Source organism: Lithobates pipiens, unplaced genomic scaffold (assembly GCF_037356315.1).
Source record: "Lithobates pipiens isolate NorthernLeopardFrog02 unplaced genomic scaffold, aLitPip1_a1.2 Scaffold_16, whole genome shotgun sequence".
Taxonomy (NCBI): Eukaryota; Metazoa; Chordata; class Amphibia; order Anura; family Ranidae; genus Lithobates; species Lithobates pipiens.
In genome coordinates, this window is record NW_027507748.1 from 251,842,684 (window position 1) to 251,862,762 (window position 20,079).

General features: G+C 42.4%; 1 protein-coding gene across 2 annotated transcripts in view; it reads right to left on the minus strand.

The window, feature by feature from the left end:
* Window positions 1–19,841, minus strand: part of NUAK2 (NUAK family kinase 2) — a 49,499-nt gene extending 29,658 nt beyond the window's left edge. For both annotated transcript variants that reach the window (XM_077481296.1, XM_077481295.1), the window contains exons 1-2: window positions 19,626–19,841; window positions 140–260 (exon numbers count right to left, since the gene is read on the minus strand). In XM_077481296.1, the coding sequence (XP_077337422.1) occupies window positions 140–260; window positions 19,626–19,775 (271 nt within the window). In that variant the 5' untranslated portion in view covers window positions 19,776–19,841. The remainder of the gene's footprint in view (window positions 1–139; window positions 261–19,625) is intronic.
* Window positions 19,842–20,079: the final 238 nt, after the last annotated feature.

The following is a 20,079-nucleotide window of genomic DNA, read 5'->3' on the forward strand; positions in this document are numbered from 1 at the left end:
ACTGCACTTTTATTAAAAAAAAAAAAAAAAAAAAAAATCGCTTTTCTCCTGTTTGTTTACTTACCAGACCTGCATGCCCATTTAGTTTGCAATATTCTACTACAGAAACATGTTAGTATTCTAAAATAGTGATCCTTACCTTCATATATTGAAATAATATGAGGATGGCAGAGGGAGGTCATTATCTCAGTCTCTCTCCGGATGTGTAGCATATCCTGCTCATCTTTTATACGATCTTTGCGGATTGACTTAATGGCCACCTAGAAAACAAAAAAGTGGAATCCAGGTTTAAGCATGCATTTTTAATAAAAATACTGTATATTGCATAACCAATCAAGGGTCAGTTAGGCATTGTAATTTCCTAGGACATGGTGAAAGGGATAAAAAGTAAAGCATGTCTAGGAAATGAGGAGGCTGTTTTTGCTGCCTCCTTCCAAGCCAGTGACCTGGAACATGTATACAAATCAGGAAAGGCAGAGTAAAGTCACAAGTTTATGTACTCATTTGTTTTGGAGATGTGTGTGTACGCGCGCGCATGAGGCCTCAGGAGTTCAAAGTACTGAAGCCCTGTAGAGTCAGCATGGCTAGTGTTTGCAGAATGAGAAACCAGCAATGTCAGCCTACATGTTTCTCTCAGGAAAGGTTTATTTAGCATCTTCAAAATAATCCTACACTATCAGGATTGTCTTAAAGCCCAACTCCACCTTCTACTTTCAATGTACTTTTTGTCTTCAAAGCATCAGGAGCTGCCACACGGTTTACCAAAGAAAGCAGCACATGAAAAAAGCATAGTAAAAGTTAGCAAAAGCTCACATCACTCATGTCCTTCTTTGGAGGTCTTTACTGAAATTTTCATTAAATGCCTCCATTAGAACGGTGAAATTAAAGAGGTGGCATTTTAAAAGCATATATTTGGCAAAGAGGAGGGGGGGGACCCCATAACGTACACCTCCTTGTGGTCACATGGTGAAATTATTATTGTTATGCAATCACTGTTCATCTCTATACACCAGTGTTTATGGGACAAACATATTTTGAATACATTACAGACTCCAGGGGAGAAGGAAAAAAAAAAATAATTAAAATACATATTCGTTTTTGCCTTTTAAAAAGGATTTTTTGGTTCATCCAGTTCCGAGATTAAGTCCTGCCAGACAAAACCAGACAAGTGACTTAACTTTTCTCTGCTTCAGTAATGCAGACTGATGACTCACTCTTCTCCTGTAAGCAGTACTGAATTCACGCCCAACACTGCCCTTCCTCTGACATGTTCTCATGACACTAAAATCAAATTCAGGTACCTTCATGTAAAAAAACACATGCAATGATTACATTACATTAGCCTTGTGTTTTTTTTTTTGTTTTTTTAAAGTTGCATTTCAACTTCAGGGGCCAGTTGTAGTCTACTGGCTTAATTTAATATATCCTTTAACTGAAAAAAAAAAAAAAAATATAAAAATTTAAGCAGATCTCTACAATACATAGACTCTCAAAAGGTTATCTTTTATAAAAAAAAAAAAAAAAAAAAAAAAATCTGAAAAAAGGTTTTATTGTACAGAATGCCAGAGGTAAAAAAAATATAAATAAAAGTACAGACAAACACTTGGAGTACTCAAAACACACACCGAGTTTCAGAGTCTGTACATTACACCAGTTTATACATTCCACAGTTCAAGTAGAAAAACAAAACACTAAACAGCCAACTTATTTGGTATGCACTATCCCCCAATCAGGTACAGTGGATCCAGAAAGTATTCACAGCTTTTTAACATTTTGTTATGTTACAACCTTATTCCAAAATGGATTAAATGCATTATTTGTCTCAAAATACTACATATACCCCATTAATAAATCACCACATGAACATATTTATTTCACAGCCTTTGCTCAATACTTTGTGGTATGATGCTACAAGCTTTGTAGGACCTCTCAAGCTCAAATCAGGTTGGATGGGTTGCATTGATGCACAGCGAGTTTCAGAACTCTCCAGAGATGTTCAATCAGGTTCAAATCTAGGCTCTAGCTTGGCCACTCAAGGACATTCAGAGTTGTCCCATACCCACTCCTTTGTTATCTTGGCTGTGTGCTTAGAGTCATTGTCCTGTCGGGAGAACCTTTGCCCCAGAGACATCTTTAGCAGGTTTTCATCAAGGAGGTCTCTGTACATTGCTGCATTTATCTTTCCCTCGATCCAGACTATTCTCTCAGCTCCTGCCACCGAAAAACATCCCCACAGCATGTTGCTGCCACCATCATGCTTCACTGTAGGGATGGTATTGGGCAGGTGATAAGTGGTGCCTGGTATTCTCCAGACATGACGCTTGCCATTCAGGCCAAAGAGTTGAAAATATATAGAACGTGTTCTTCTGTCATTTATGATGTAGTATGTTTTTTTTATATAGTATATTTATTTTTCATATAAGTACTTTATAAGTGTTTTAACAGATATATTATGATTAGAATGTTTAATTTTTTAATAATTTAGATATATTAAAACTAGTTTTATAATCTTATAATTTAGCATATATACATATTAGCTTGGAATGCCGTTTCTAGACTACCCCCATCTCTTTGTAGATATGCCTTTGCTGTTCACTCCCAGCTCCTGGTCTGTCTGATGCCATTGGCTCACATTGAGGTAGGGCGGCGGGGTTCTAGCATATGACGATGCAAGAGGAGATGAGGACGTTACCTGAAGGAGGCCACGCCCCAAAATATGTTGTCTCAAGCAGCTACATGAAGCATACAAGAGGAGTCACCGTATCACTGTGCTCTCCCTACCCCGAGTGATGTGACACAAGCACCGGCTGGTCCGTGTGAGTGTCCTGAGCGGCGTGCTTTACTATGTAGTAGGCGGCTAGTGCATGCCGTTTCCCCTCACCACGCCACAAGTCTCAGTGAGCCAACTGATCCTTACAGACCAGGAGAGTAGGTCACTGGAGTTGCCAATGCTCTTTAACATCAGATGTCAGCAAGTGCAACCCTCGTATTTTACACATTGAACCTTGCAAATAAAACGATAACACACTAGGGCTGGCATGCACTCTCTTGTTCTATATATTTTCAGATTTATGTCAGCCACCCAGTGGACTAGTGGGAGAGCTGCAACACCCTGAGCAGATCTACTACACTTAGACTGTTTAATGTTGGAATAGGAATAGTGGGGACAGCACTAGACTTGGTTTGTTGTGCTTTTTTAGGCCAAAGAGTTCAATCTTTGTGTCATCCGACCAGAGAATTTTGCTTCCCATGGTCAGAGTACTTCAGGTGCCTTTTGGCATGTGCCAGGTGGGCTGCCATGTGCCTTTTACCGAGGAGTAGCTTCTATCCACTCTACCACACTGGCCTGAATGGTATAATGCTGCAGAGGTGGTTATTTGTCTGGGTGGTTCTCTCTCTCTCTCTCCACAGAAAAATGCTGGAGCTCTGTCGAAGTGACCATCTGGTTCTTGGTCACCTCCCTGACCAAGGTCCTTGGGCCCCCGATCGCCCAGTTTGGCCAGACGACCCGCTCTAGAAAGTTCTGGTGGTTATAAACTTCCATTTACAGAGTATGGAGGCCACTGTGCTCATTGGGACCTTCAATTCTGCAGAATTTTTTCTGTACCCTTTCCTAAATCTGTTCCTTGCAACAATCCTGTCTCAGAGGTCTACAGACAATTCCCTGGACTTCAATGGCTTGGTTTGTGCTCTGACATGCACTGTTAACTGTGGGACCTTATATAGACAGGTGTGTGCCTTTCTAAATCATGTCCAATCAACTGAATTTACCACAGGTGAACTCCAATCAAGTTGTAGAAGCAGCTCAAGGATGATCGGTGGAAATAGGGATGCACCTGAGATCAATGTTGAGTGTCATGGCAAAGGCTGTGAATACTTATGTATATATTTTTGGCTTATTTTTAATACATTTGCAAAGATTTCAAACTTCTTTCATGTTGTCATTATGGGGTATTGTTTGTAGAGTTGAGGGAAATAATGAAATCAATTTTTGAATAAGGCTGTAACTAGGGTTGTCCGATACCGACACTAGTATTGGTATCAAGCATGTACTCACGCAAATACCCTGATGCTTGGGCAGTCAGGGACGATTGGTGTGGGGAGTTACAAGTAGTCCTCCTCTGCAATAGTGCCAAAATGCATCATATTTGTTCAGGCACCCAAGCACGATGCGGCTTTACTGTGTGAGAAGTTGTGGTAAATTGTGGTAGCAAGCATCAAGCAAAGCTTCTCACCCAAAAGAAGCAATCGCTTGCTTTTCCAAAAACCGCACCATGTTTAGGCGTCATGGAACAAGCACCAGCACCAGCACAGCACCAGAACATGCATGATGCATTTTTCCACCATTGCATTACGATTTGGGATTGCAGGCAAAATTGCAGAGATTCTGCCTGAGATCTCAAACCACCAGATGTGAACAGGGCCTAAGTACACCACTAGTACAGACAAGTACCTATTTATCCTGCTAGAAATCTAGTGAGCTATTCACGTTGATCCAGACATATTACATAGTAGGTGAGGTTGAAAAAAAAAAAAAAAAAAAAGACACAAGTCCAACTTAGGTGTACGATTATACAGTGGGACAAAAAAGTATTTAGTCAGCCACCCATTGTGCAAGTTCTCCCACTTAAGATGAGAGAGGCCTGTAATTGTCATCAACTATGAGAGACAAAAACGTGGAAACAAATCCAGACAGAATCACATTGATTTTGAAAGAATTTGCAAATGATGGTGGAAAATAAGTATTTTGTCAATATCAAAAGTTTATCTCAATACTTTGTTATATATCCTTTGTTGGCAATGACAGAGGTCAAACATTTTCTGTAAGTCTTCACAAGGTTGTCACACACTGTTGCTGGTATGTTTACACATTCCTCCATGCAGATCTCCTCTAGAGCAGTGATATTTTGGGGCTGTCGCTGGGCAACACGGACTTTCAACTCCCTCCAAAGGAGTTCTATGGGTTTGAGATCTGGAGACTGTTGGGCCACTCCAGGACCTTGAAATGCTTCCACTCCTTTGTTGCCCGGGCGGTGTGTTTGGGATCATTGTCATGCTGAAAGACCCAGCCATGTTTCATCTTCAATGCCCTTGCTGATGGGAGGAAGTTTGCAGTCAAAATCTCACGATACATGGCCTCATTCATTCTTTCATGTACACGGATCAGTTGTCCTGTTCCCTTTGCAGAGAAACAGCCCCAAAGCATGATGTTGCCACCCCCATGCTTCACAGTAGGTATGGTGTTCTTTGGTTGCAAGTCAGCATTCTCTCTCCTCCAAACACGACAACTTGTGTTTCTACCAAACAGTTCTACTTTAGTTTCATCTGACCATATGATAGTCTCCCAATCCTCTTATGGATCATCCAAATGCTCTCTAGCAAACCTCAGACATGTACTGGCTTAAGCAGGGGGACACATCTGGCACGGCAGGATCTGAGTCCCTGGCAGTGTAGTGCGTTACCGATGGTGGCCATTGTTACGTTGGACCCAGCTCTTTGCAGGTCATTCACTAGGTCCCCTCCGTGTGGTTCTGGAATTTTTGCTCACCGTTCTTGTGATCATTTTGACCCCACGGGGTGAGATCTTGCGTAGAGCCCCAGATCGAAGGAGATCATCAGTGGTCTTGTACATCTTCCATTTTCTAATTAGTGCTCCCACAGTTGATTTCTTCACACCAAGCTGCTTGCCTATTGCAGATTCAGTCTTCCCAGCCAGGTCTATAATTTTGTTTCTGGTGTCCTTCGACAGCTCTTTGGTCTTCAGTTTGGAGTGTGACTGAGGTTGTGGACAGGTGTCTTTTATAACGATAACAAGTTCAAACAGGTGGCATTAATACAGGTAATGAGTGGAGGACAGAGGAGCCCCTTAAAAGAAGATATAGGTCTGTGAGCCAGAAATCTTGCTTGTTTTTTGTGACCAAATACTTAATTTCCAAATAAACTTTCAAAAATCAGACAATGCGATTGTCTGGATTTGTTTCCACATTTTGCCTCTCATAGTTGAGGTATACCTGTGATGACAATTACAGGCCTCATCTTTTTAAGTAGAGGAACTTGCACAATTGGTTGCTAACTAAATACTTTTTTGCCCCACTGTATGTCAGTATTACATTGTATATCCCTGTATGTTGTAGTCGTTCAGGTGGTTATCTAATAGTTTTTTTGAAACTATTGATGGCCCCAACTGAGACGGGGGAAGGGAATACCATGTCCTTGCTGTTCTTAAGTAAAGAACCCTCTACGTATTCAAGGTTAAACCTCTTTTCTTCTAATTTTAATCGGTGCCCATGTGTCTTGTTAAACTCCCTTCCAAAAAAAAAAAAAAAAAAAAAATGTTTCATCCCTATTGTGGGGTCACCAGTGTGGCATTTGTAAATCAAAATCATATCCTCTCTCAAGCATCTCTGCTCCGAAGAGAGTAAGTTTAGTGCTTGCAACCTTTCCTCATAACTAATGTCCCATAGTCTATTGGCTTTGTTGCCCTTCTTTGTACTCATTTCATTTCCAGTACATCCTTCCCGAGGACTGGTGCCCAGAACCGGACAGCATACTCCAGATTTTTATCGCTTTATCCCTGGGAGTTAATCCCTTTAATGCATGCTTTGTTAGCAGCAGTTTGGCATTGCATAGCTGAGCCTATCATCTACTAGGACCCCCAGGTAATTTTCCATCCTAGATTCCCCCAGAGGTTCTCCCCCTAGTGTATAGATTGCATTCATATTGTTTGCCACCCAAAATTCATTATTTTACATTTTTCTACATTAAACCTCATTTGCTATGTAGTTGCCCACCCCATTAAATTGGTTCAGATCTTCTTGCAAGGTTTACACATCCTGTGGAGAAGTTAAATACCATGCTTAGCTTAGTATTGTCCGCAAATACTGTACAGTATACTGTTTACCCCATCCTCCAGGTCATTTATTGACAAATTAAATAGGATTGGTCCCAGTACAGAACCCTGTGGGACCCCATTACCCACTATATCACTGCCCCCCCTCCCCCCTTTTTTTAGTTTTTTCTTCAAGTGACGTTTCATTAAGTTCAATCCACAGTTTTGGAACGCGGTGCTTTCTGCTATAGCCCTGAAAAAGGAAAAAAAGTACTGTACAGTACTTTTTTCAGCACATGTCAATATGCGTCTTGTGAACTGACACCCTAGGAAACAAGGCAAAATGCCTTGTCTTTGCATTGAGACTGCGCAACACTGTTCATCACAAATGGTCTAAATGAGGCCTAGTTCATCCATGCAGCATTGGTGTGAAACCAAAAAAAAAAAAAAAAAAAAAGGCAACAACGCATAGCAGCACATGCAAAAACACCACGCATCAGGGGATGTATATATTTTATAGTTGCATGTTTTCTTTGCCAATCTGACCACATTCAGCAGGTTTCATTGTGCTGCTGTGTGATGACGTCTAGAGTGTGTAAATGATTCCATCTCTCCCCCCTTCTTATTATATAAAGGATAAAGAAAACAATCCTAAGAGCAGGAATGCAGAAGTAATTTAGTTTCACAAAAGAGAAAACCTGACTGACAATTACCACTATGTTAAGGAAGAAACCAAACCATTCAGAGACCAACTGTTCTCATAGGTTACTTAAGGAGGTGTAAGGGTCATGACAACAATCAGCACAAAAATGGACTGTTATTTCAGGTGGGTGTGATCCAGTGGAAATTCATCACAATCATAAGATTCAATGCCCGTTTTCCTAACTACACATCAGAGGTTTATTTTTATAACTTTTTTTTTGTTTCTAAATAAAGCACGCCATTATGTGAACTGGCCTAGTACAGAGTGCTACATCAAATAATTGATCATGCAGCAGCAACATAATCTCTCAAATCATGTTTCTGACGCTATCAAAAATGAATGGCAGTCAATAGAAGGGTCTGTGTCACAATCACTATAGAAGATTAAAACTCGAAAGTATTCACTTTCCGCAATTTTGTCAGCAGACTACAAAAATCCAACAGCCCCTTTCAATTTAGCTGATGATGGCCATAAATCAAAGCATAATAAAAAAGGAATAAGTTTACTTTGAGCTTTCCCATTCTACTACATTACATAGGAGCCAAACTGATATCACTAAGATCACTTTACTCAGACTAAATGCTGGCAATACACTATACCCTTTCAAACTGGGGTGGTGGGAGTGTCGGCAGTAAAGCACCACCATTTTTTAGCAGCGCTTTACCATCAATTTCATGGCACCATTTGGCCGCTATCAGGGTGCTTTTACCACCCGCTAGCGGCCAAGAGAGGGTTAAAACCACCGCAAAGCGATGCTGCAGCAGCGCTATGCCAGCGTTATAGCTGTGCTGCCCCATTGATTCCTCCTTCAACGTGTCAGAGATGGATTGATTTTATCCTTCATCGCTCCAAAGATGATGCTAGCAGGACTTTAGCGCCCTGCCAGCGCACCGCTCCAGTGTGAAAGCCAGTGGAGCTTTCACACTGTAGAGACAGCAGCGGCTTTTTCAGGCGCCATTTTTAAACGCTGTAGCGCCTGCAAAGCGCCCCAGTGTGAAAGTGGGGATTAACACGCAAGCTTTTAGCAAATTTAAGGATCTGACACATTTAGGCGAGCTTCAGCCTCCCTTTGCTGAACGCAATTCTTCTTTAGGAACATTTTGATCAACGGCCGTGGGAAAATGCAAAAAGTGGTGCTATTTTGCTGCATTTTCCCGCGACCTCTGTAAATGTAGGCCCGTGTACACGAAGCCTATGGCACCAAGCATTTTTGTTCCAAGATCTGTTAAATTATGGTTAATGGTTATGCTTTTAGCAAGAGACTAGAATATAAAAAGAGTCTCCTCACGCACACAAACTCATACAACTTATAACTCCTCTTTAGCAAGCGTGGTTTTACCCATGTTTCCCTGGGAATGTACCATTTTGTTGACAGACAACTGTACAGGGGAATTTCAAATGAATGACGATGACACATAAGGGACATGTGACAAAAGAGTTTCTGTAAACAAAGGATTTCCCTACAAAGTCTCCACATATCCTCGTGCACAGTTGCACACATAATTCAAGTCACTGCCAAATTCTCCACAGGAAAGATCAACCCAGTTTAAAAAAAAAAAAAAAACGTTATCACTAAACAATCCAAGCCTTCAATTTGGAGCAACACTAGCCATAGCATTTTGTTACTTCAGAAATGATGCCTTCTGTAATGGTTGGGTATGGGTTAAAAGCAGACAGCATGTGACTGTAGGCCAGGATACAGCCTGGAATTTGCTTTATAAAAAAGAAGCAGAGCCTTTATTCAGAGATTACTGGCTACTGCAAATGTTTGCAAGCCAATTGTGGGTAACCGTGCAACAGAAGAGAAAATGCTCAAAGGAATCCCATTTTTGTCATCAAACACTAGGAGAAAATGGAGAAAGTAAACTTACCATCCCTATACAGTGCGAGTTCAATATTCAGGCTCCATATACAACAGAATGTTAACAAGTATTTTACAATATTTTATCACGATAAAACCCAGTTGAAAAGGGGAGATAACATTTTTTTTTTTATAATACACACATATACATATTCCCCCCTCATTTTAGGCTGATACGTATTCTACATATTTTTGGAAAAATAAATAAAATATAAAATCGCAATAAGCGATTGATTGGTTTGCGCAAAAGTTATAGCGTTTACAAAATAGATAGTTTTATGGCATTTTTATTAATTTTTTTTTTTTTTTTTTTTTACACGAGTAATGGCGGCGATCAGCAATTTTTATTGTGACTGCGACATTATGGCGGACGCATCTGACATTTTTGACACATTTTTTGGGACCATTGTCATTTATACAGCAATCAGTGCTATACAAATGCAGTGATACCTGTGTAAATGACACTGGCAGTGAAGGTGTTAACCAGGGGGTGGCAGTGTAGGGGTTGTGTTCCTAGGGGCGTGTTACTAACTGTGGGGGGCTGGGCTTTGTGTTAGTGAACACTGATCTCTGCTCCATTCACATGGAGCAGAGATCAGCGTCACTTGTTGCTAGACAGAACGGGGAGATGTTGCTTACAACGGCATCTCCCCGTTCGACGATCGCACAGGTGAGGCTAAAGAAGTAAACCCTGATGCATTTTACTTCCTCTTTTTTTCCCCCTGCATAGTAAAAGCATAATGGGCTAGTATGCATACTAGCCCATTATGTTGCACTTATCTTCTGGGGGCCATGGACTCAAGCTCTGACTGGCTAGAGTCGCGGAAGCAGCCAGTCACGGCACGATCGTGCCCTTTCTTCAGTGTGCATACGCCAATGACGTTGTGCAGGTTTAGGAGATCTTTCCAATACCTACAGGAAAACCTTATTGTAGGCTTACCTGTAGGTGAAAGTGGTGCAACTAGGTTTACAACCACTTTAATGTAGAGGAAAGTGGGCAGCAAATGTGCAGGGTTTTCCCTCATCTAGAATCTCACTTTGGCATTTTGAAATTTTAAGCTAGTGTGTAAAGCTTTTAAAGTCTCCTTCCTTCCTTCCCCCCCCCCCCCCCCCACCACCACACACACACACACACACACACACACACACACACAAAAAAAGCAAATCTTTCCCCGTTTCCCATCGTAGCTATACATCAGCTTGCCTTTTGACCACTAGGGGGGGCACCGATGCGCGTACGCAGCTGCCAGGCACTTGCAATCGCTCCACACAGACAGAACGGAGATCTGTTAATGTAAACAGACCGATCTCCTTGCTGTCAGGGGGTGACGAGGGATCTGCTCATACCAAGTATGAACAACAATCGGTCTCCTCATCCAGGCAGTCCCACCCCCCCCCCCCCCCCCCAGTTAGAATCACACTCTAATACACAGTTAACCCTATTCCTTGCCAGTGACATTTACACAGTAATCAGTGCATTTTTATAGCACTGATGGCTGTATAAAATGCAAATAGTCCCAAAAATGTGTCAAAAGTGTCTGATCTGTCTATGTTGCAGTCCAAAAAAAAAAAAAAAGTCAATTTTGTTTGGGTACAACGTCGCATGACCCGCACAATTGTCAGTTAAAACGTTGCAGTGCCACATCGCAAAAAAATGGCCTGGTCATTGAGCAGCCAAATCTTCGGGGGCTGAAGTGCTTAAAAACAAACTTTTCTCCTCTCTCTATCCTACCCCCTACACAAATTTCCCTTTAAGGCCTCTTTCACACGGACTGTCCTGTTCAGGTCCACCTGACAGACCTCTATGGAGCATCAGATGTCAGCGAAAAAGTGTGACGGAGGAAAAACCTACTTTTCCATCCGTCATCGTATCGGGTTACAACGGACTCTGCGGTCCGTCCTCATCCAATCCCCCATAGGGGAGAATAGCACTCCGACAGGTCCGTTCTTGCACAGTGTGCAGAGACGGACCTGTCATCTTCCTACTCAGCGGGGGATTGACGGAGTGATCCCCCGCAGAGTAGAGCGGGCTCCGTACACTGGCACGTCCGTACGAAGGAGCCCTTACTCACTTTTTTTTTTTTTATTAAATAGGTTTCAGCGTGCCCCGATCCTCTCTGATCATCTAGGCGAATGAGGTCAGTGCCTTTTGGTGCACCCTGGGATGTGACATGCATATACCTTAAGGGACCAGGAGAACTAAAGTAATTCCATTCCCCAAAGGAGGACAAGCAGGCTGCTTCTTTCAGAAAACTGACCATGCTGGTTTGGATGTGCCCTCATGCCTAGCGTGGACAGTTTAAGACAGGAAAGTAAGGAGGACCAGCAGGAATACCAGGTATTTCACACAAAGGAAGAAATACAATATCAGGATTATGAAATGTGGTAACATGCTTTAGTTCTACTTTAAACACAATTTTGCCCCCCCCCCCCCCCCCAGCTTGGATGGAAGGGTTGAGAGGGCTATAACTGGTCAATTTGCCATCTGTGTCCCCTTTGGGAGACCTGCTTTCACTTCCTGTTCCATAGCCAAAACAGGAAGTGAGGAAATCCCTCTAAAGTGAGTGGTTGTCACCAAAACTAGTTCCCCCATTGGAAGATTTTTCCCTCCGTTACCGTTCGGGTGGCAACCAAATATTTGGGATTTTCATACTTTCTCTTTTAGTGATAATGGTAAACGTGACAAAAAGAAAGGGTACTGAGGGAGCAAGGAATATAATATTTGTACTTTTCACCCCACGGACAAAAACCTTAATGTGCTGGGGGGATGGGGGTAATGCTGCTAAATGAACAAAGCAAGGGGTTGTGGGACTTTAAATGAGGCACATGATAACATGCACCTCCATCCCTAATTCAGAAATAAGAAAATAGTAATACTGCATGAACAACCGCAATGCATAGGTCTGCACAATTGCTAAAGGTTGCATATCCACATCTATGTGTATCAAGGGCCTTACAAAAAACACCAAAAACACCAAAAACACAAACCTATTTGACCACTGGGCACTTAAACCCCCTTCCTAACCAGACCAATTTCTAGCTTTCGGTGCACTCACATTTAGAAAGACATTTACTCAGTCATGCAACACCGTACCTATATGAAATGTTTGTTTTTTTCACACAAATAGAGCTTTCTTTTGGTGGCATTTAATCACAGCTGGGTATTTTATTTTTTGTGCTAGGGAAGAAAAAAAGACCGTAAATTCTGTAAAAAAAAAAAAAATAAATAAAAAAAAAAAATTTTTTTCTTCGTTTCTGTTATACAATTTAGCAAATTAGTAATTTTTCCTTTATAAATTTTGGCCAAAATTTATACTACGACGTATCTTTGGTAAAAAGAAGTACAAATTGGTGTATATTATTTGGTCTGTGTGAAAGTTATAGAGTCCACAAGCTATGGTGGCAATATCTGAAAATTGATCACACCAAGTACTGACGGCCTATTTCGTTTCTTGAGACCCCAAGGAGCGACTTGTCAGGCGACTTAGCCACCTGACAAGTCACGCTCCGTTCTGTAGAAAAAGGTTCCTGTACCATTTTTGGGGCGACTTCAGGCAACTTGCATTGACTTCTATACAGAAGTCGTTTTGCAAGTCGCTGCTGAAGTTGTGTGCAGGTCGCGTCCGAGTTGCCTTGCAAGTCGTGTCCCCCCTGTGTGAACCGGCAATAACATGCCAGAAAAGTACAAATACCCCCCAAATGACCCCTTTTTGGAAAGAAGACATTCCAAGGTATTTAGTAAGAGGCATGGCAAGTTTTTTGAAGTTGTAATTTTTTCCCACAATTCTTTGCAAAATGAAGATTTTTTTCCCCCCTCCACAAAATTGTCATATTATCAGGTTATTTCTCACACACAGCATATGCACACCACAAATTACACCCCAAAACACATTCTGCTATTACTCCCGAGTACAGCGATACCACGTGTGAGACTTTTAGACAGCGTGGCCATACAGGGGCCCAACATGCAGGGAGCACCTTCAGGTGTTCTGGAGCACCCAGGCCAATTCTGACATTTCTCTCCTACATGTAAAAATCATCATTTATTTGCTAGAAAATTACATAGAACCCCAAAACATTATATATGTTTCTTTTAGCAAAGATCCTAGAGAAAACAATGGTGGTTATTTCAACTTTTTATCTCACACGGGATTTGCGCAGCAATTTTTCAAACTTTTTTTTGGGAAAAAAAAAACATTTTTACTGGTTACATATTTTGAGTTACAGAGCCAAAATTATTGCTCTTGCTCCAACGTTCACATTGATACCTCACATGTGTGGTTTGAACACAGTTTTCATATGTGGGCAGGACTTGCGTATGCGTTCGCTTCTGCATGTGAACACACGGGGACAATTTTATTGTTCATTTTACTTTGACACTCCCCCGCCCCCCCCAAAAATAAATTTTTTGATCACTTATCCTTTTTACTGTGAGATATGGGGTCAGTAAGACCCCACATCTCACCTCTAGACTGGGAAGCCCGAAATAAAAAAACAAAAACGTTTCTGGCTTTGATCGTAGCAGTGAGTCAGTAGACGCACCGAAGGGCGGTGGGAAGGGATGTCGCCTCTTGCAAGAACGATCAAGTAGCAGAATAGCCGCTATGATCATTCTTATGGTGTAAGGAATTAGCGGCTGAAAAGGCTGATATCTGAATGATTCCTGTAGCTGCAGGCATCATTCAGATATCCCCGCACAAAGTCAAGGATGTCATGACGGCCAGGAAGTGGTTAAAATGCTTTTTTTTAACATAAAGTTGTCTATTTATACAATATTTCTAACACACAGCATGTATATACCAAAAATTACACCCCAAAATAGATTCTCCTACTCCTACAGAGTACAGTGATACCACATGTGTGAGACTTCCACAGCCCGGCCACATATAGAGGCCGAGTACAGCCGAGCATGGAGAAAACTGCAGGGTTAATTGGCAGTCAGCAGCGCTGTGGGCACTACAGGTCCAGCTCACAGCGCTGCTGTCACCGATCTCTCTCTCCCTGCACTGTACCAATCGGTACAGAGAGGGGAGGGAGGAACTGGCGTCATGACGGCGGTTTGTATACAAGTGATCGCTCAGTCATTTGATGATCCGTGAACCCGGCGGTCACGGATGTTTGAGTGCGCGCCCCAGAGCGGAACTCTGGGAGGACGTCAATGCACGTCCTCCCAGAGTTAAGCAACCGCCATCATGCGGCTATTTGCTGGTTGTTAACTGGTTAATCCATACAAAGATGTTATCATATATAGCTAGAACATGGAAAATAACAAAAGATCAGATGTAAATAAATCGTACAGCCAATAACACATTCAATTTTGTTGCCTACTCATGGGTTATGGGCAAGTCAAAATGACAAACTATAGGGAACTAAATTCAAGACCACAACATAACAATAAAAACTCTACAAGCTAATAAAAAAATACTAAACAGATGCCTAAGCCTTTTGTCATTTCATCCTGAATAGAATATGGAAGAGTTAAAAACCCCAGGGGGTCCACTCCCAACTGGATAACTTCCCTTCACCTCCTGTTCTGGGGACAAAGGACTTCACTGACAGTGGTCCTCAGGACAAATTGAGAGTGTAATCCTCCTAACAGGACACAGAATTTAAAACCGGACACTGTCATATACATTTTGTACTGCCTTAGAGCAATACTACTGAAAATAATCAGTCCAGTTCATATTTGGTCAAGTAGGCCTTCACTATATGTAGTTACTAGCTAAAGCTGACCATACATGTTAGGCCTCCTTCCCATGGGACGATTACAGCAACAAGAAATCAGCCGATTTTTGCACCTGGGATCATAAATGTATGAGAATAGCTGCAGCAATGACATGGGGAGCTGTTGCCCTTTGCATGCATCTTCACACCTAGCAGTTACCTGGAGGAAAGATGAGCAACCCTGGATGCTGACAGATGCTCAGATATCCATCTCTAAAGAGCAAGCAGCAATGGCTCCTCTTAAGGTCGGTTCACTGTTGCAATGCGGGAACCTTACAAATCAACTGCGGGTTCCCGCATTGCATGTTTCTCAGCAGCAGTTCACACTACCCTATGCAAACTGCTGGATTAATGTAAAGTTAATGAAACCCCCAAATCTGTTTTCATATCACAGTGCGATCTGCAAAATCAGACAGGAATCGGATCGCATGGGTGTGAAAACTCATGCGATCCAATTCTGCTGCGGAAAAAAAAAAAAAAAAAAGTCCTGTGCAAGAAGTTTGATGCAAATTCAGCCATACAATCTTTATTGCTGAAATCGCACCGCAGAGATCGCATGCGATTTTCACTGCAATGCAAATCACATCTGACCCTCAACTGGCCCTAAGAGAGGAAGTAAACTCTGCTAGAAAAAAAATAAAATAAACTTCCCTCTTTCCCTGCAGAGTAAAAGACATGAATGTGCTAGTATGCATTGCATATTAGCACATTATGTGACACTTGCCTACAAACTAAGCCCACGCCATTACCGCTGCAGGCTGAATCCATCTTTTCCCATCTTCCTTCCGGGGCTGCGGACTTCGGCTGTGTGACTGGCCGGAGCTGCATGATGTCAATCCCGCACATGCGGGTGGAAGCCGCTGGTCATGGCACTTGCTACTGAAGAAACGGCATGGGTGGCCGTTCCTTCAGAGAACATGCGCCAATGACCTCATCAGCGCAGTATACAGTAAATATCTCCTGAATGGTGCATGTTTAGGAGATATTTACAGTACCTATTAGGCACAAATTACAAAGGGAGGTTAACAACCTCTTTAAGCCGGCCATGCATGGGTCAAATTCAGAACAAATTTTTTTTCTGAAAAACAGAAATTGTATGCGTTGTGATCTGATCATCATTGATTTAAGTTTGAAAAACCAAGCCTTCAATTTCACCTCATGTTGCTACAGAAACGAAAAACACGTGGCTGGGAATTAGAGCCGGATCACTCAAATTCGATGGTCGAATTAAAAAAATAATAAATAAATATCGCCCATTGCTGCAGCCCACTAATGGTGAAAATGTGAAAGAAAATTCTAAGTTACAATTTTTGTAAGAAAATTTCAGGATTTGACCCATGTATGGCCTGCTTTATTTAACCTGTCATTGCTTTGTACAAGCTGAGCAGCAGCAGTAGCTGTTTGCACACACCTGTGATCAAGAATCTATGGTATGCAAATAATCGCCTGTGTGAAGAAAGCCATACAGCCTGATTAAACAATCTCCTCTACATTTACCAGCAGCTACAATAACCTGCATCGTATTAAAGTGAAACGAAAGCGGATGTCTGAATATGGATCCACACATGTGAAAATTGGCCTTATTGCATATTTTATTATAGAAGAGACCTTGCACATCTTTTCTGCAATAAAAATAAAGACTGCCTGTTTGCAGCTTTTTCACCCTCTAGTGCCACTTTAAAGTGGTTATAATGACTTAGCGTTTTTTTACCCTAATGCATTCCCTGCTTATCCACTTCAGCCCCAGAAGAATTTACCCCCTTCCTGACCGAAGCACTTTTTGCGATTCGGCACTGCGTCACTTTAACTGACAATTGTGCGGTCATGCGACATGGCTCCCAAACAAAAGTTGGGTCCTTTTTTCCCCCACAAATAGAGCTTTCTTCTTGATTTGTGCTATTGTTAAAAAAGCTTTTTTTTTTTATTTATTTTTTTATTTTGCTATAATAAATATCCCCCAAAAACATTTAAAAAAAAAATGTTTTTCCCTGTTTAGGCCAATACGCATTCTACATATTTTTTGGTAAAAAATAAATAAAATTGCAATAATCGTTTATTGATTGGTTTGCGCAAAAGTTATAGCGTTTACAAAATAGGGGATAGTTTTATGGCATTTCTCATTTAATTCTTTTTTTTTAATAGTATGGATGGCATATCGTGACTGACATTATGGTGGACACACTGGACATTTTGGGGACCATTGTCATTTATACAGCAATCAGTGCTATACAAATGCACGGATTCCTGTGTAAATGAGACTGGCAATGAAGGGGTTAACCACTAGGGGCCAGTGTATGAGTTAAGTGTGCCCTAGGGAGTGTTTCTAACTGAGGGGGGCCTGGCTACATGTGACACGTCACTGATCTTTGCTCCCGATCATAGGGAGCAAAGATCAGTGACACTATCACTAGGCAGAACGGGAAGATGCTTGTTTACATTAACATCTCCCCGTTCTTCCTCTGTGAGGCAATCGAGTCCGACACACAGGAGGGAGAGGGAGAGTCTCTGTCTCTTACCTGAGCCCGTCAGGGATCCAGCATTGTGTCTGGCTGCAGTCTTCTTTACCTGCTCTTTCTCTTCTCACAGGAAGAGCAGATGCTGTGAGAAGGGGCAGCGCAAAACCAGTGCCGTGTATATTCTATGGCATGCGGCTCCATAGACACACAGCTCGGGAGCGAGCACACGTGTGCACCCCCATAGCAGACAGCTTACTATGGGGGCACACAGAAGAAGCGGAGCCCAGGGGACCCCAGAAGTGGAGATTTAGGGCTGCTCTGTGCAAAACCACTGCACGACACGTTGGTTATTTGAGTAAAGAAAAAAAAAAAAAAGAAAAATCTAGACTTTACAATCACTTGCCAACCATAGTCAATACAAGTCATTACTTTGACATTAAATACTGGGGTTATGACAGCAGCTAGCTGCCATAACCCCGGTATCTTTTTTTTTTTTTTTTTTTTTACACTATGGGCGATTTGGTGGTCCTGCAGGTGATTTGCCATAGGATCACTTTTAGGAGTAAAAAACTAGAGCTCTTTACACCGTCCAGATCAGTGTATTTCTGCAATGGGTATGAACCAGCTTTAGCCAAGAAGCTGGACAAATGACAGGCCAAGGCTGTCCATAGCCATTTACATGTAAGAACATGGAGAGATTACCTACATTTAGACCCCTTTCACACTGAGGGCGTTTTTCAGGCGCTATAGCGTTAAAAATAGCTACTGGAATCCGCCCTCAAACAGCTGCTCCATTGTCTCCAGTGTGAAAGCCAGAGGGCTTTCACACATGCACTGGCAGGGAGACAGGAAAAGTCCTGCCAGCGGCTTCTTTGGAGCGGTGAAGGTGAGTTTACTGCTCCTGCCCATTGAAATCAATGGGGCAGCATGCCTATACCACCGCCAAAACAGCGCTATTGTGGTACATTGCAGACGGTTTTAACCCTCTCTCTGCCGCTAGCTGGGGTTAAAAGCGCCTCGCTAGCGGCCGAAATGTGCAGCAAATCCGACAGTAAAACTGACACTAAAAATAGCAATGTTTTACCGCTGACGTAGTGTGAAAGGGGTCTTAGAGATGGAGGTGTACCCTGCTTGCATCCAGGAGTGTACATCACATTCCAAGTTAACTGCTCCATGTGCAATTACAAGCCGCGTCAGCCTGACGTTCTGTACAAGCTTCCCATCTGCAGCTCGTCATACCCACCACAGAAATACAGAGATCTAGTCAGCCATGCACATGGGCCCAAAAACATTATTATACTTTAGCGCGCTGCTGATCTTCGCTCTCTTACAGAGCTTACCTTTCATCCACTCCTGAGCGCTTTGTGGCTCAAAGCTTAAGAGCCCTTTCACACTGAGGAGGATTTCAGCGCTAGAAATAGCCTTAATAGGGGGGGGTACACAAGTCACTTTGGATACAGACTGGGGTGAATGTGGCACCTGAAAATGCAATAGAGCATTTTTCAAGTCTAGACCGCCATCTCACTTCCCAGTTGCTAAAATGCCTGAGCCGGAATATACCTGAAAAAAAAAAAAAAAAAATTATATATATATATATATATATATATATATATATATATATATATATATATATATATATATATATATCCAAGCGCCATTGTGCCTGTGCCCTGCAGTGGAAGGTACTACAGGGTTTAGTGGGGAGAACCCAATAAATCTGGAATTTTGTAGGATGGAGAAGTTTCTCCTCTTGTAGAGATCACGGATCAGAAGGTGCAGCAGGTCAGGTAAGCATACTTTGTGGGGGAATTCCTAATATTGAAGCAGCTTGGGCATGGCAGCCAATCAGCTTCTAGCTTTTGTTTTGAAAGCTTAGCTGAACAAGCTGCAGCTAGAAGCCTATTGGTTACTATGCACAGCAGCTCCAGACTTACTAATTTCTTATATATCTAGCTCAATCCCAAGAGAACAAGGCCGCCCACAACAAACAAGCACAGGTTGCCGATAAACAGCCCAGAAGCTATTCATTACAGCAGGTTTGACGCTTTTCACCTCTTTCCCTTGCTTGTCCCGAGCCCTCTTCACAGTGCCGTACGTTCCCTTCCCCAACGTCTCCAGGAACTCATAGCGATGTTTTAAATTATGTTTATGTAGATGCCTTTTCACCGCCTGCCGCCGAAGCCCGGCTTCCCTCAGCTCCATGTGTCCACAGGCGATACCTCCGCCGTCCGCTAAGTCCCTGAGAAATAATGCAAGGTAACACACACACAGCACTACCGCTGTTCACCTCCGCCCCGCCCATGTGGCAGCGATTGGTTCTTTCCGTCACCTATGTGCAGGGCTCCTCCTCCAGTCACAGCTTACTGGTTTTCAGGCTCCGTTTACGGGAAAGCGCCAGGTGAGGGGAAGGGGGCGGGGCTTTATTCAATGCACATTTCCTGATTAGTGGAGTGAGGGCGGGAGCGGGATGGTGGAGACGTCACACCTCTGAGAGGCGGACAGGTGT